Raw genomic sequence first — 17,031 nt, 5'->3', positions numbered from 1 at the left:
GAGATCGGAGGCGGGACCCCACCATGAGGGCGCTCACTGCAGAATTCAGAAGTGGCTTCTGCCAGACCTGTCCCCTGGCCCCACGCAGTGGGGGTGGCCCGCAGGGCAGCCTCTGCAGGTCTCTGGTGTTCCCAGCAGAGCTGGGGCATGGAATGGACTAAGGCGGGTCCTCGATGCCATGATCCAGGTGGAAAAGAAGGCGGCCAGGCGGGCTGAGAGAAAGTGGACAAGTGGAGGGCAGGGCAGAGTGGAAAGTGGAGATTCAGGTGATGACCTGGTTGTTTTACCGAGGACAAAAACAACGGTGACGCGGGCATCCAGAGGGCCTCCCCTCTTTCAGACTGAGGCATGGCCTCTGTGTGGCTCTCTGTGTATGCGCGTACATGTACACATATATATATTGCGAGCGGTGTGGGTGCGCACGTGTAAAACCTCTGTGCCCTTTGTGTGCGTGCATGCACGTGAATATCCTGTGTGAGCCCTGTGTGCATATGTGTACACACATGTGCACCCCGTGTGGGGTCTCTGTGGGCATGTGTATGCCCGGTGTAAGCTCTGTGTGTGGGATCTTCGATATGCACTGTGTGGGTGGCCAGGATCCAGTGCCAGCAACAGCCACAGTGGCTCCATCTCTACCTGCAAGGGCATCATGGGAAGGTCTCCCCTCCTGATGGAACCCACACAAGAAGGCAGGGGAAGGGGAGGTGCTCTTCACCCTGAGCAGGCCTGGGTCCCGTAGAGCTTGTGGGCACCATCTACACCATCTACCTGGTGGCCTGGGCTGGATGGCCAGGCCCTCCCTCTCATGGAGGTACAGTGGGGGTGGGCAGTGAGGTCAGAGGGCAAGACTCTTTTTCAACTTCACCCTCTTCACCCTGCTGCTGTTCTCCCAGTCCAAAAACATAGTCAAGCCCCTCCCATCCTCAAGAAACCTCCCCTAAACATGTCCCTGGCCCTACATTTCCCTGCAACCACCACCCCGCTCCCTCCTGGGAGAATACAAAGAATTGTCTACAGGAGGCCTCCTGTCCCCCTCTCGTCTCTCCTCTGCTCCCATCTGTCTTTCTCCTTTACCACCTCAGTGGGGCCACTCTCTATAAGATCACCCTGGGGCTGAGTAATAACCAGGGGCCACCATCTGACCACACAACTTGGGCTTCCTCAGACCCTGCTGAGCAGACTGCCATGACCCACTCAGCCCGATTTTCTCCTCCGTCCCTCACCCTCTCCCCTCTGTCCTCCTCTCCTGCCTCTTCTTCGGCTCTCCTTCCACACAGCAGCTGGAGGAGGCTTTCTAAGTAGCCCCCTACTTAGGCCCTTGGGGTTCCCCTATCCTCAGAGTCAGCGCAGCCCTGCCCTGCTGCCCCACAGGCCCTGCCTCTCAGCCCCATCCCTCTGGCTCCCCAGGGTTTCCATGCTCCAATCCATACTGAAGTTTCTCTTCTGACCAAGCATAGTGACCACTTTTACTTCCAAGTGCTTGAACATGGAGTTCCTTTGCCTGGAGCAGCCTCCCTCTCTGCAGCTACACTCCCCCAACTCTAGCTAATGCCTACCTGCCTTTTGGTCTCGCTTGGGAAGAAAACAGATGCCTTCCCTGACAGCCCCACCTGCAAGTCAGAGCTAGACGCCCCATGGCACCAGTGCTTCCCCAGGCAGAGATCTGCTGGATGGCATTGCTCTCTAGCTATCCCATAAGAGGTGTTTAGTAGATGTTTAATGAGGAACTTAAGGTGTCCCCGAGGCCCAAGCACTTATCCATGCTCATGGAGTGTTCCACAATCTCTCTGATGACAGTTCTGTGTCTGCAGCCTGGAGCCCTCTACACAAACTCAGACCTGGATGTCCAGCTGTTTTCCAGATGTACTAATTCAACCAATATTTGTTGAGCATTTATTATATGCCAGGCAGTTTTTGAGATAGCACTGTTCCATAGAAATAGGATGTGAGCCACATGTGTAATTTCAGGTTTTCCATTAGCCACATTAAAAAGTAAAAGGAAACAGGCAACATTTATTTTAGTAATATATTTTCTTTAACCTAATATGTCCAAAATATTATTTCAGCACATCATCAATATAAAATAATGTTGAGATATTTCATATTCTTTGTACTGTTTGAAATCTAGTGTGTATTTTGCACTTGGAGCACATTAGATTTTGGACCAGCCACATGTCAAGAGTCAGTTGCCGCATGTGGCTAGTGGCTGTTGTATAGAACAGAGCAGATCCAGATGTTGGGCTACAGTAGTGAACAAAACCTGCATGGAGGTTACATTCTGGTGGAGAAGACAGACAATAAATATAGAATATAACACCAGGTTGCAGTAAGGATAAAGGGAGAGAGAAAGACATCGCTGAAGAGTGACAGTGGTACAGAATATAGCGAGAGGCTAGCCATGAAGTGGTCTCTAGAAAGAGCATTCCAGTTGGAGGGAATGGCAGGTGCGAAGGCCCTGAGGCTTAGGAACATGCTGGGGGTGTTTGAGGCCAGCAAGGAGGCCAGTGTGGCTGGAGTGGAGTGAGGGACAGGAAAAGTGAGGAGTAACCATCACCTCAAGTTTATTACTTCTCTCAGTTACTGGTGTCTCCAGCCGGCCAGGCCACCTGCACCTGCTGTTGCCACAGCCCGTCCTCTGCCTGCCTTCCACATCCCATGCCTTCCACATTCCACTTGGTCCTCCTGTTTTACCATCTAAGCATTTCCTCCCCTTGTCCACTCTCCTCCACCCCTTCAGAGGCTGCCCAGGGTCAGCCCCGTCACTAGTGGCCTGGAGTACTCTCAGAACCTCTGCTCCTGGCCCCTGAACTTACAATATGAACACCTCCCTTGCTGGCTTAAGATCCTTCACTATCCATCACCCTCATGATCAAGACAAACTCCTGAACCGGTTTTGACCTGAGCCTGTCCCAGCCTCTATAGCTTCTCCTCTTCACCATTCCGGTGAAAAACTGAGCTGGTGACAGTTTTTGATCATATGAAGCTATTGATCACTTCTGCATCCCACCTGGCTAACTCTTCCCCTTAGAGATTTAGCTGGGAGGGGGCACTTCTTCCAGGAAGCTCTCCAAAACCTGTCCCAATCCTGGGCTTCCATAGGTCCAAGCAAGCCCCCCATCACTGCCCTTCCCAAGCTGTATCCCGGTCACCATCTTTGAGTCAGTCTCCCCCATGAAGGACGGCACCTGGCACCATGCAAAGCACATGTCACCCCTCTATGACCATATTCTACTGCAGTGGTTCTCAACCAGGGGCAATTTCCCTGGGGTATTTGACAATGTTTGCAGACACATTTGGTAGTTACAACTGCAACTAGCTTCTAGTGGGCAGAGGCCCAGGATGCTGCTAAACATTCTACAGTGCACCAGACAGCCTCTCAGTAAAGAATTCCTGGGCCTCAAATGTCACTTGTACCATAGTTGAGAAACTCTGCTCCACAGCAGTGAGCTGTGAACCATCGTGGGAAACCTCAGGCCCTGGAGGGTCCCAACAGCAAAGTTACTACCCCGAGGGAGTTATTTTGTAAATGTAGGGGACATTGTTCTAGTTGTCACATGAGGGGGTCCCTGCTGGCATTTAGTGGGCAAGGACTAGGAATGGCAAGATGTCCTCCCACAATAAAGAACTGTCACACACAACTTTAGAATGTCCCGCTGGACATTTACGTAGTGAAAAACTTCTTTATAATTTACCTGAGCCCAAAACGTGACTGTTTTACGTAAACCATTTTAGGTAAACCATTAAGGGTTTTGAGGATTTTTTTTTTACATAGTTTTGTTATACATTGTCAGTTTTTATTCCAGCATCTACTTATATCTTTAAATTTCCTGTGCTTCATGTACAGAATGGCTTCTGACCTTCTTATTTCTTTTAAATCCAAATGTGTTCATTAAAAATAGAAGCAAGCATGAGACTGTCATATATGCCATGTGGTTGTGCCCATTTACATATTGAAATTCATAGTATATTCTCTTCATTTCTCCTTCACAATACAGTGTGATAGCATAGTGTGTAGGTATGTTAAATTTTATTTCAGATTTATTTTTTTAAAAAAAGTGTGAGAAAATATTAGAGGAAGAAATCCTCTGTCCACAAGCTTGCTCCACCCTGGGCCAGATGGTGAGATAAGCATGGGTCTTCCGCCACCTAGTGGCTGAAGTAGAAATGATAGGCAGATCCCAGTGGAAGAAACACTTTCCTGCCCAGATATCTCCTAGCGATTCTGCTAACCCTTCAGAACACGGCCTCCACTGCCAACTCCCCAGGCCCCATCTGCCACTAACTTGCTGTGTGACCCTGGAGAAGGGCACTGCCCTCTGTGGGCCATAATGTGTAACGTGAGAGGTGGGTAAAATTGGTTTCTGAGGACCCTAGAGGGCTGCCACACTCGATCTTCTCAACCAGGAGCATTCTATCCTGTCTTCTGTGCCTCATGCCCAGGGAGTGACCTTAGGAGTGGGTCAGGGAGGTCAGGATAGTCTGTCCCCTTGGAGGTAGAGGGCCGATGGGCTGGCCTCCTAAGCTTCCATCCCAATCCCATGTTCTTATAAGGTTGCCATGAGCCCCTGACCCTGGCTGGTCCTTATGCCAACTGCCACTGCTGCCTTTAAGGTCAAATCTGTGGTAACTCCAAAAATAGAATTCCTCTGCGATTAAATGACCCCCACACCCAACCTCTGGCTTCCCAAGGGACAGGAACTCTCTGAGGGCCAACTTCCTCCCTCGGACTGGGACTTTCTGAAAGCTAGGGCTGGCTTCTTGCCTCAGACTGGGAATGTCCTGAAAGTAGGAGTAGCCTCTTCCCCTCTCCCTTCCCCACCTCCAGATTGGGCCTCCCTGACACAGGCCACGTAGGCCCTAGACCAAGGGCTCCCCAAGGGCAGGCCTGTCTTGAAAGACCCAGCACAAGAAAGGCCCCAGTGTTCATACCTGACCCCCCAATCCCCAGCCCCCTGTCCAGATACTGAGAAAAGGCAGCAAGGCGTGTGTAGAATAAATATAACTTTATTCTTTATCCAGTAGATCTCAGTGGAAAGTCCAACAGTAACAGGTGCACCAGCGGGCTCTGGGGGGATGAGACCCCAACCCCGGGGCATGGGGGCAGGGCAGAGCTAGCTCCCCCAGCCCAGGGGATACAGGGGATGAGGGGAGGGGACCCCCTATAGGCCCGTCCTGCGGGGCAAGGAGGGGGCACGAGTGTGGGGTGAGTGGTGTGGGCAGGCCAGGGAAATGGAACTCGGGCCAAGTGTCTGTTGGCCTGCCTTTCTGCTGTGTGTGTGTGTGTGTGTGTGTGTTGTGCGCGCGCACGCGCACACGCACGTGTATCTGGGGGCCTGTGAATGGTGCTGGTGGCTGTGAGGCTGGGAGGCAGGGATAGATCAGGCCCTACAGCCGGCCCCTTCACAGTAGGGGCTGGAGGGCTTAGATCATGTGGGCCCTGACTGGGGCAGGGCGGGGGGCGCGCAGCTCAGCCAAGGACACAGGGCTTATATGTTCTGAGGGCACACCTTGCTTTGCCCCAACCCATCTCTCGTGGTGGGCCCCCTCCTTCTAGGGGCTGCCTGGAACTGTCCACACCCAGTGGTTAGGCAGAGGGAGAAGGGAGGCTGGCTGCTTCCCCAGCACGAAGGGGTGGGCGGGGGGAGGGGCGGCAGCCTCAGAAAGTTAGTACTTCACAGTTTTAAAGAGAAAACTGAGGAGAAAAAGGCCGGGAAGGAGGACTAGGGGGACACAGGGACATGAAGAGTGGGAGCCCCTTTGAGCCACTGCCCTCCCCCAGGACCCAACCCCTCCAGTTCTGGATCCAGCTCCCCCCAATACACAGCACAGATTCCTTCAGTATAAATGTGCTTAAAATGAAAATTCTTATTTAAAAAAATCAAAACCAAAAAAAAAATTAAAATAAAAACAAAACCAGCGAAAATTAATACCTGGGGGTTGGTATGGCAGGGTATGTACAGGGGAGCCCCCCCACCCCTGGCCCACCCCCTCTGTCACCAACCGAGGCAAGGGGGGTTCCCCAAACCGGGGGGCAATGGCTTGTAAGTTCGGAGGATGGGGGAGCCGGGTCCTGGCATTTGCTGGTGATGAAGATGTGGCGAGGTGGGCAGAAGGCTGTCTTGATGAACGCAAGGCCCCCAGGCCCCATCCCGAGGCCCAGGACCAGGGGTCCTCATTCAGTTCATGACCTTGCCCCTGACATCAGCCCAGGCTGCAGAAGTGGCAGTCCACAGCACCCAAGCCTCTGTCCAGAGTCACCACCTCCTCCCTCCTGTCCAGGGAAGGGAGGACAGGTGGGGGGCAGGGTTAGCTGGGGTCACATGGTTGGTAGAAAGGCAGAGAAAAGCCGGGCGAGGGGCGAGGGCTGTGTCCACGGGGCACAGGTGGTCACGGGGAGTGGGTGGCCGGGCTGCTTCTGTTTGAACTGGGGCTGAGGCTGGGGCTACAGCTGCCAGGTGGTGGGGCCAGGCCACCCCCATCCCGCCCCCCGCTCCCCGGCTGTCCACTCAGAGTATCCAGGCCCTCTGAGTTCTCCAGCATTTCCTGGATGAGAGGTGGCATGGAGCCCGGGATCTCCATCTTCAGCGTGATCACCCGCTCAGCCCCTGCAGGAGAGGAAGGGCAGAGGTTAGCACACACACCCAGCTCCCCTAGCCCAGCAAGCCCTGCAAGCAGTGTGACTCCAGGAGGGAGGGCACAGTCGGTGGGACAATCGGCATTACGAACATCAACATCCACTGTGCACTGAACTCGGGGCTCAGAAGTTCTGAACTCGGGCTCTGGGGTCAGACTGCCTGGTTTGACACTGGACCCTTCCTATGTGCTGTGTCCTATGGCTTCTCCTGTTGACACCTCAAAACAACTCTGAAAACATCATCACTATCCCTACTCCTCCGATGGGAAACAGGTTTGGAGCTGTTAAGCAACCTATTCAAGGACACATACCCACACTATCTGGTTCCAGAACCATGCCCTTAACCACCACGCAGAAGTGACATTGCCACCTTAGAGCTCACAGACAGGAGTTCTGGGCACAAAGATAGGGGGTGTTGGCTCAGATGTGGGGAACCTGGCCCCAGGTATGAATGGCAGGTCTTGGGTCAGGCCCGCAGGAAGACAGGACCTCTCTCCAGATGTGGGAGCCTCACCCTTAGCACTGATGCTTCGCAGGTCTGTGATCTTCATCAGCATCTTTGGGAACATGTGGGGACGGCTGGGCCTCCGTTTCCGCACATAGACCTTCAGCGCCTCAAGCAGCGGCTCCTGCAGCATGTCCACCCTGTCTGGCTGCTCCAGGTCCTGCCGGTCTGAGGAGGCAATGGCAGCCGTGAGTAGCTACCCACGCCGAGCTAAGAACACAGCTGCGCTCCCAGGCTTGGCCACTAGAGGGCAGGCCTGCCAAGGCCACAACCTGAGCAGCTCTTCTGGGGCCTCCCCAAACAGGGCAGAGGAGAGGGGTCTGTGTGCTTGGAGAAAGGCCCATCTGAGAGGCTCTTAAATGTAAGCAAAGAGGAGATGGGGATGGCAGTTGCCCAAAGCCCACCCTGACTGCCCAGTTCATGGAGATGGGTCACCTAAACACAAGCAGTGCAGATCTAAAGCAGATGGAGATGCCCAGGCAGGTCCCGTTCCCACCCAGTATGGACAGCAGCACAATATTGCAGAACTCCTAACAATAAAATAGTAACCACAGCCAACAGTTACTGGGTCTTACTCTGGACACACTGTGCCCTATTTATTAATGATCACTTCCACTGGCTTATCACCTTTACTGCCTCATGTTACAGAAATGGGGGCTCGGAGAACTTTAGCAACCTGCTCAAGGTCACAGCTGGCCAGGATTTGAACTTGGGTGGTCTGACTCTCAAACCCTCATTCTTAATCCCCCTACAAGGAGCACTACCCAGAAATGAGGAACTAGAGCTCAGGTCTCCATTGCCACACCCTTGCTGTGTGACCACAGACCAGACCTTGCCCCTCTGGGACTTGGTTTCCCCCTGTGAAAGGGGCCTGACAAGGGCCAAGGTCTATTTCTGACCCTATGATTCCTGCACATGCTGGTGAGCGGCTGCACCACCACCCTGGGTCTGGTCACCAGACCCAGACCCCCTGCCCACCTCCACCCCCTGCCCACCTCCACAGATGAGGCAGATGGCGCTGAGCAGCCCAGTCTCAGCATCATCCATCTCCAGGGGCAGCAGCTGGTTGGCGAAGGCGAAAACCAGGTCCGTGAGTGGGCCGAAGCCAGCGTTGTGCATCTGGGTCCGGTTCAGGGTCAGCCCGTCCGAGAAGGTCATTGTGTCCTGCTCGGGCGTGTACCTCGTGCAGATCCGCAGGATCTGGGTGCAGAGGAGGTGGGAATTCAGGGACTCAGCCCATCCCCCCAGCACTCCCAGCACCTGCATCCATCCCCACAGGAACACCTGGCAGGCAGCCAGACCAGTGCTGCCCAATAGACCTTCTACAGTAATGAAAATGTCCTAAGTCTGCACCATCCAACACAGTAGCCACCAGCCAGTGTGGCCACTGGACACTTAACACATGCCAATGCAACTAAGGAACTAACATGAGTTTAATTTAAATGTAAATAGCCCCACATGGCAAGCAGCTACTATACTGGACTATGCTGATCTGGATCATCCTGCCTCCATGCAGAGAAAATTCTCTAGAAACTAGAAATTCCAGCTAATGACCATAGCAGATTAATGCCTACAGTTCCTAGGACAGGATATACAACAGGAGATTAATAAAGCATCAGCTTCAGACCCTGATTCTGCCTCTTGCCTCTGAGGCACAGGGATGGGAGGCTGCCTGGAGACAGGACACTCTGCACCTCCTACCCCACCCCTACTGAGAAGTCACGCTCCAGGTTCCCCAACCTGAAGGTGGCTGAGAGCATCTGTCAGGATGACAGGGAGGAGTCCTCCTTGTCAGTGGAGGCTGTGGCAGTCCCCACTGCCCCCGATCCTGTCTCCAGCCCAGCTCACCCTCTGGCCCTACCAAATGCCCTGCAGTCCCCTGAATCCAACTGGACTCAGAACAGCGGGACTTTCACATCCTCAGTGAGGGACACCCTCTCCTGTGTCTCTTCTACAAAGCCCTATATGCCACCTCTTCTGGTAACCTTCTGAGTGAAGTGGGGGACAGCCCTCCCTCATCTCCAGTCAGCACATATCACAGTTTGCAACCTCTGTTTACAACTGTTGTATCCAAAAACAGAAGGTTTTCAAGAGAGGGGAGGTGGTGTGTTCACCTCTGCTCCTGACACCCAAGGCCTGGCCACACCGGGTCCCAGGTGAATCTTGACTATAGACTGAACAGGAGGGAAGATGAGCGGTTGGATGGAAGGCTTAACGAAAGATGGGGTGAGGGTAGGTATGTGCCGGTGAGTGTGAAAGAGTGTACGTCCAGGTGCAGAGTGGCTAAGTGGACAGGTGGACACATGGAGGAGAGGAAGCGTGGATAATCGGGCAGGTAGGCATTTGGACAGGTCCATTCTGAACAGATGTGTAGGAAGGAGGTTATCTGAGCAGCAGGACATCCTCCAAGGACATGGGGCAGTGCCCAGGTGGGCGGGGTGCAGACCCTCACCAGGATGTCCAGGCAGGCAGCCTTGAGAAGGGTGATCTGGTCGGCAATGGTGAGGGTGGTGAAGCCAGGCAGTTGCTTGGCGAACTCCACAGTCTTAATGATGCACTTGGTGGAGAGTTCACTGAACTTGTCCCAGAGGTCGATGTCCAGAGAGACACGTTGTTCTGAGCTATTGTTCTGGGAGGACGAGGGAGAGTGAGAGCCTTCTCCTCACGGCACCCCTTCTCAGCCTGGCTCCACTGGCCCCTACAGGCCTGCCCTGTACCCGGCCTTCACTTCCTGAGAGCTCCTTGAGAGGAGGCAGCAGGAGGGAGAAAAGGGGAAGGGGAGGATGTGGAGGCCCGGGCAGGGGTGAAGAGGAGCCAGCCTGGCAGAAGAAGGGGTGTCCCACGAGGGGCCGACCTGGGCCCGTGGCACTGGGTGCGCCCGCCCCTCCAGGCCGGAGGAAGTCATACCGTAGTGTATTTGCCCAGCTGGCAGAGTGCAGGGAAGGTCTCCTGATGCGCTTTGCGCACCTTCTCGATGAGCTCCCCCACCTCTGGTGTCAGCGTGTAGCTCTCTGAACACTCGGGCTTGGGCGTCTCCTTCTTCTTCTTGTTCCGGTCATTCCTCACAGCTGTGGAGGGCAGAAGCCAATGGTTAGAGGGCAGGTGCGGCCAGCGGTCCACCCCCAGCCCAAGCTCCTCCCACCAGAGCTGCTGCTTCAGACAGAGGTCTTCACCAGGCGGGCGCACACAGAGTATGCACGACAACATGCACGCACACACAATGCACACACAGACAAGTGCATGAGCAGACAGGCGTCAACACGTGGTCCATCCCTCCATGCCCGTCTGACCCACATACCAAATCCTGTCACAGAGCCCCAGGAGCACAGCACCAGCCCACTGTGCCCGTACTCCCACGCACCTGCGCCAGCCCACACTCCAGGTACGCAGGGGTTCCCTAGCTGAAAGCAAGTGTGCAGAGTGTCCCACCTCTGCTTCCCTGCCACCCCCACTCCCTCTGCTTCCAAGAAGGACCTGCTCCTGCCTCCACTGGCCCCCAGCCCTCCCAGCAGCAGTTTCACTGGGGGTCCCTAGGACTGGCTCACAGGAAGCGGCTCCCCTTCTTGGGCAGGCAGGAGAGGAGTAGGGCTCCCCAGCTTGAGAGTGGGGGGCCCGGGTGGGAGAATCTCTCGGCCCATTAGCTGGGGGAGCTGACAAATCACCGGGGGCGCTGAGCCGCACACACCACTCGGCTTTAAAGAAGCGATGGGGTCGTTACCAGCCGATTATCCCAGACACACAATCACTCACAGGGCCAGTGGTGGCTGCTGCTGATGCTGGAGGAAGAGAAGGTGGGGGTGGGGGCCCAAGGAGGGGGCAGTGGGTGGGGGGGAAACTGGCATAATTTGGAGATCACTCATGTCGATTCTGCAAATTCAATAAAGTGCAAGGAAGAGAAGGGAGAGGGAGAGGGAGAGTGGGGGGATAATTTGGGAAGAGAGAATTGCAGCTGTGACAAGACGTTTATCATTCGGAAGCTTTAATTCTATTGAAATGGCAGCTGCTCAGCTCCGGGGCACAGAGCAGCCGGAGAGAAGGAGGGAGGAAAGGCGGAGATGGTGGTGGGAGGGAGAGGGGTCCCCACCCCGGTCCTTCTGCACTGAAAAGCTCTAGGAGAGGAAGGTGGCAGAAGCGGAGGGAAGAGGAGGTGCTGGGCCCTAGAGGTCCCAAGTTGTCACCCATTCTGCAGCATGAAGCCGCCACTTCCTGGGATACTGACAAGGCAGCCCCTGCTTGCCTCCTCCAGCAGGAGGTGGCAGGGTGATACAGGGCCCTCCCCTCCTGTCTGGGGCTCCTCAGTCCCCCCACATCCCCTCCCCATTTCCCTTTCCACTGCCCTCCCTACAAAGGGCTAGGGGGTCCTGCAGCCCCCTCCCCCACCCCATCCCCCAAGGCTCAGGCTCCATGGCAACGGCCACGCAGACAAGGAGGCGTCTGTCAGCGTCATTTATCTCTGACATCATCAATCACCGGTCACCACGGCAACACCCGTGATTCAACACAAGAGGGTCTCCCTGTCCAGCCCTGGCTTCTTCCCTCCATGGGGCCTCAGCTGAGCCCAAACTGGAAACCCCCGTCCCTCCGGGATCTGAGAAGTCCCAATTCTCTCTTCTAACTCCAGGGCCCAGGCTTCACCAGACAATGGCTTTTAGATCCCTGTGCCAACCGTACCCTCCCCCAAACATGCACGCACGCACACACACCAACCAGCACCCCCTCAGTGCGGGCCTTCCCCTAAGAAGCACAATCTGAGGGACTCCTGGATGCCTCTGAGTCCTGCCCCAAAGCCAAGCAGGGCCTAGAAGCCAGCCAGCAGCCTGGAGCAAACACACAAACACAAACAAACAAACACACACACACGTGTGCAAGCACACACAGCCAGCATGTGCAAACAGAAAGAGTTGTCTGCATGTGGACACACAGCTGGCTAGATGTACAGACAAGTCCTTGCAGCTATACACAAACCGTCCTTAACCATGAGCCTGCATATCATTCCACGAGTGTGCAAGTTCACATCCATACATACACATCCACACACTCCTGCTCCTCTGGCCTTTAGGAGTACTTCAGGCCCTGTCTAGCATGTGACCCGGCCCCTGGCCCCTGGCACTCACACTCTTTGGACATGCCCACTTCGAAGCACTTCTGCAGCCGGCAGTACTGGCAACGGTTGCGGGTCACCTTGTTGATGATGCAGTTCTTGTCCCGGTGACATGTGTACACCATGTTCTTCTGGATGCTGCGGCGGAAGAAGCCCTGGATATGGAGGAGAGGGAGTCACGTCAGCCACATCCACAGTGGGAGCCATACCAGTGTGTGACCTCAGCCAGGGGGACAGAAGGCAAGGCCATTGCCGCTCCTAAGCCTTTGACCATCACCTACCCAAGCAGGCCAGATAAGGTGGGAGAATGGCCCACCTGCAAGGATACCCCCAGAAGAAACCCAATACCTGCCTCTACACTGCAGGTAGGCAGGGGTCTTCCCCCAACCCATACCTGCAGACCTTGCCTCCTCCCTCCTGGGGAAAAGGGCATCGGGGCTGCTGCCAGTGAGTCGCGAAAAGGGGGCGAGGGGGCTAAAGGGGAGGGAGGCAGAGCTCTGGAACCCACAGCCTTGGGTGCAGAGCACAAGAAGAGAAGGCAAGCAGGAAGAAGCCATGGAGGACATACACAGGCTGGCCAGTGGGACAGAGACATACACACTCTCAGGAACAAGCAACAAGACACATGTTCACCAACCAGGGAGATGTGGACAGACCGACCACAGCTGGACCCAGACTGGTCAGGGGCTCCAGACACAGGCTAACCAGACAGATCAGAGACGGACCGGGAACAACCAGACAGGATAAGCAGACACACAGTCTGAGGCCTTCTGCTTTGCCCTGGATCTTGGCCCTACACTCGGGGACAGCTACTATAGGCTTAGGGGCTGCCTGGAGCCCCCAAGACCCTAAGCTGTAATCTGTATAGGTATAGAGGCTCAGGCTTTGGGAGAGGAGAAGAGCCATGCCCACAGCTGCTGGGAAGGTGGCAACCACATCTATACCCTGGAGCCTAATGTGGGTGCAGGAAAATCCAGCCAGACACTGGAGAGCCCACAGCCTCGGCACCTGAAAGAGAGGCCAAGGCAAGGCATCTGCTCCTAACTGCCTCCTGCCAGGCTGCCATGGTGAGGTTCAGGCAGGGCCACTGGGGGCAGGCCTCCTGGGTCCCTAGCCAAGAGCCAGTCAGCAGCCAGCTCACCATGGCAACCTGGGCAGCGGTGGCAGAGGAGGCATCCGCCCTGTGAGTTGGAGGATAGAGACAGGAAAAGGAACTCAGGCGGGAGAGGACCTCTGGTTTGGGGGACCCCTACTCATCCACAGGGGTTCTATTGCAGGCTTCCTCTCCTCCAAGGCTGCTGCCACCTTTTACACAGGAACAAGCACAGCAGTTTCAGGGACACCCCCACCCCCAACAGCATACTCCTAGGACATGACAGTGGGGACATCCCATTTATCTAACCAGGACTATCCTTCCCAATGACCCAACTCACCTTGCAGCCCTCACAGGCGCTGACCCCATAGTGGTAGCCTGAGGATTTGTCTTGACAGACAAAGCAAGGCTTGTAGATGCGGGGGAGGGGGGGCGGTGAGGGAGGGCTGGGCACTATCTCTTCAGAACTGCTGCTCTGGGTCTCAATCGCTAGAGAGAGAAGAGGGAGCGGCGGTTAGAGACCCAAGTCACCATCCTTAATACCATGCCCACCCTGCCTCATGATCTCCCCCAGGAGCCTCTCCCAGCCTCACCACCCCTGCCAGGATTCACGCTCGGTGGGCAGGGGTGCAATCTCAGGAAAGCTGGGACACTCCAGCCAGACTTACGAAATGAGGATGCCAATGAAGCTGTCAGCACCCCATCACTCCTATCTACTTCCCCAGGACCCTACCTTCAAACCCAGAGAGATCAGATAATAACCATCAGATTTATATGTGGACATGGCTATACCTGGGCAATACGGGTGGGAGTTGGCCCAGTTCTAATGCCCTGGCCTCCGAGCAGCTCGGCCCCATCTCCCCCATCTCCCCCAGTTAGGAAGGAGTTAAGGCCTATGAGGAGGGAGGGAAGAGGACACAAGCTAGGGGCAGAGGAAACTGGGGTCAACAGGATATTCAAAGCCGGCCACTCCTCCACCCCCTTGGCTTCCGTTCCTCCCTCCCCTCTCTGCCAGCAGCCACAGCCCCTCCTCCACCCAAACAATCCCCTGGCTAGGGACTCAAGGCAGGGTGCGCAAAGAAGAGTTGCAAAGCAGGCAGGGACCCCTTGGAGACAAGGAAGAGTCCCTATGGGCCCCGGAAGCCCCTTGCTCTGGGTGCCCAGCCTGGGGGGAGCAGCATGACAAAGGGGGTCTGTTCCCATCAATGCTCAGTCTGTCTGGCCTCAGTACTATGTACTGATTACTATCCCCTCCCCTCCTGTTATTCAGCTCCAAGAGGCCAGCTGGGGGGGGTGACCCAGCCAGCAGGGCAGCCCTCACTAGCCAAACTCTCCCCAGTGCCTGGCCCATGCCCATCACCCCAGGCAGAACAGGGCTAGGTTGGGTGGGAGTTGTCTGTGCCCGAAGCCTGGGCAGATGGGGTGTACATGCTGGATGGAGAACTGTGACTGAGGCAATCCCAGATTCCCAAGGGGTCACCCAGCATCCTCCTGAGGCCCTTGCCAAGTCCACTTGTCTAAAGCCGAGAGGAGTCAAGGATGCCTCCCCAATAGGGAGATCCCAACATACTCCCATACCCCAGAATCCTATCTAGTCTCACCCCAAACCCTAACACATAAGGTTCTGGCATTCAAAGGGGCCCAGAGCTCCCAGCCTAAGCACCTTATAGCCATGAGTCACATGGCCCCAAAGTCCAGGCACAGAAAAAAGAAGCGCCTGGACACTGGAGACTGGCTGCATGCTACTACCCTCTCCCTCTTACCTGCAGACACACCAGGGACTGCCAGGCGGTTGCTGACAGGGAACCAGGCCAACAACCTTGGCAGGGCTTTCCTGGCTCTTAGTAGGGCCTGGGTACCACTTCCCTGGTCAGCCTAGCTGACCAGCACTACTGTGGCCCCATATCCCCTTGCCTGCCCAGAGGACAGCCCACAGCAAAGGACAGTGGATGTTTACATTTGCAGTAGTCCACAGACTCTTCACTGACCCCACCCTCTAGCCCTCTCCTCTGCTCCTCACCCCAATACCAAATTGCTTTGGGCTGGTTTTCCCCCACCTCACTCTCCCGGAGGCCAGACAAGCAAATCAGACAGGCGAGAGGCCTGAGAACAGCTGCTGGGGGGGCAGGGTTGGGGGGCCTGGGTGAGGCCAGGAGGCAGAGGGGTGAGTGACAAAGGAGCCCTTTGTTGTACTAACTTTTTCCAAGACGTAAAAGGAGTAACAATAGACAATCCAGACTGGTGTGGGGGGTGTCAAGGACATAGGGATGTGGGGTGCTGTGGCCTAGAATCCCAGTCGGCCGACCAATAAGCAGAGGATGAAGGCACTAACATGCCTGCTCTTCCCTCCCCATCAGCCCTTTGCCCTGGGTCAGCCTCCCAAAGGCCTACCTCTAAAATGGACCAGACTGGAAGGGGAGAAAGGGAGCTTTGGGGTAGGGCCTGGGTACCACTTCCCTGTAGAGTGGAGTGGAGGAAGGAGAGATAGGGCATTGGAAGACACACAAGATACCACGATGAGAGACAGACAGCTCTAAGACCAGAGACAGACTACCAGGGCAAAGGGCAGTAGAAATTTGTAGCTCAAACAAAGTCCGGAGAGTGTTTCTGGAACTGAAAGGATGTCCTCTTTAAAATTGTTTTTTGGTAGCATGGAGATGACCTGAGGTGGGGGGCTATAGTTTGGGCTGCGAAAGGCCTCCTTTCCACCTATACCCTTCCCACCCACCTGGCAGCAGCTGGCTGCCTTTGAGGCTATAACGTCGTCTGTACCCCCACCTCCAGCACATCCCCATCTGTCACCAGGTAACAGTGCTGAGGTTTCCCAGTGTGCCCTTTGAACCCAGAGCCCTGGCCCAGTCCCCGCCTCCCCAGGGCTCCAGCCAGCAGCTTGGGAAGGTGTAGAGCACTCTGGGCCCCTCTGAGCCTCTGCAAAAGAGTTAAGGACACAGCTTTAACTCTGCCCACACAACCTATGAAGGAAAGACTGCCATGGCCTGGCCCCTCCCCGCTCACCTCCCTCCCCGGAGGCCCCAGCCCACAAATCTCTCTTCTTCCTGCAATAAGACTAGTCCGAAGAGGCACCACACCTTCTCAGCTCAAAGTTCCAGAGCCCAGCGCAAGGCTGGCAACGGCCCAGAAAGCCTGGGTCCCCTCCCACCCGCCGGTGCTGCCAGGGTGCCCCTCCCCCGCTCCCCTCCGGGCGGGCAGGAGGCGCAGAGCGCTCCGTATTCCCCACGCCCCAGAGCCGTTCGCAGGCTCGCACAAGGGGCCGGTTTCCTGGAGGAGATCAGCAGGAAATCAGCCGGGCCCCTGGCCAGCGGCTCCCTTCCCAATCCAGCTGGCGCCCGCTCCTCCCCAGCTCCCCTCACAGCCCTTGGGGAGGGCTGGGAAGGGGCCGCAGGGTCCTCGGTACCACCCTTCCTCCTCCTGGGGGAGGGTGGGGTGGCTCAGCACGGCAGCCGAAGAAGGCCCCTGGCCCAGCAGCCGCTGATAAGCATCTATCCCCCTCCCCCCACTACGGGCCACGTGCTTCACATTCTTGGACGTCTGGGAGCGGGCGGAGGCGTGAGCAGCAGAGATTGGTGGGGGACAGATGGGGAGCCACATCCTGTGTACCCCCTTGTACTCTAGTGCCCCCAAACGGGGGCTTTAGGGAGAGCGACAACATCCCCAGGGCCCTGCTGGACCGAGGTCTC

At 55.9% G+C, this 17,031-nt stretch overlaps 2 protein-coding genes across 5 annotated transcripts in view; one reads left to right on the top strand and one right to left on the bottom strand.

Moving 5' to 3' along the window:
* GJD3 (gap junction protein delta 3) overlaps nucleotides 1-4,854 on the top strand; it is a 7,126-nt gene extending 2,272 nt beyond the window's left edge. The window contains exon 3 of the mRNA XM_011383094.2: nucleotides 4,826-4,854. Within this exon, the coding sequence (XP_011381396.1) occupies nucleotides 4,826-4,854 (29 nt within the window). The remainder of the gene's footprint in view (nucleotides 1-4,825) is intronic.
* A 132-nt stretch (nucleotides 4,855-4,986) lies between these two features.
* RARA (retinoic acid receptor alpha) overlaps nucleotides 4,987-17,031 on the bottom strand; it is a 43,732-nt gene continuing 31,687 nt past the window's right edge. For all 4 annotated transcript variants that reach the window (XM_011383062.2, XM_011383060.2, XM_011383063.2 and 1 more), the window contains 7 exons: nucleotides 13,674-13,822; nucleotides 12,254-12,395; nucleotides 10,047-10,207; nucleotides 9,592-9,768; nucleotides 8,135-8,339; nucleotides 7,149-7,307; nucleotides 4,987-6,605 (listed from right to left, as the gene is read on the bottom strand). In XM_011383062.2, coding sequence (XP_011381364.1) covers nucleotides 6,388-6,605; nucleotides 7,149-7,307; nucleotides 8,135-8,339; nucleotides 9,592-9,768; nucleotides 10,047-10,207; nucleotides 12,254-12,395; nucleotides 13,674-13,822 — 1,211 coding nt within the window. In that variant the 3' untranslated portion in view covers nucleotides 4,987-6,387. The remainder of the gene's footprint in view (nucleotides 6,606-7,148; nucleotides 7,308-8,134; nucleotides 8,340-9,591; nucleotides 9,769-10,046; nucleotides 10,208-12,253; nucleotides 12,396-13,673; nucleotides 13,823-17,031) is intronic.

This window comes from Pteropus vampyrus, unplaced genomic scaffold (assembly GCF_000151845.1).
Source record: "Pteropus vampyrus isolate Shadow unplaced genomic scaffold, Pvam_2.0 Scaffold503, whole genome shotgun sequence".
Classification (NCBI taxonomy): domain Eukaryota; kingdom Metazoa; phylum Chordata; class Mammalia; order Chiroptera; family Pteropodidae; genus Pteropus; species Pteropus vampyrus.
This window is presented reverse-complemented; position numbering and strand designations above follow the sequence as displayed.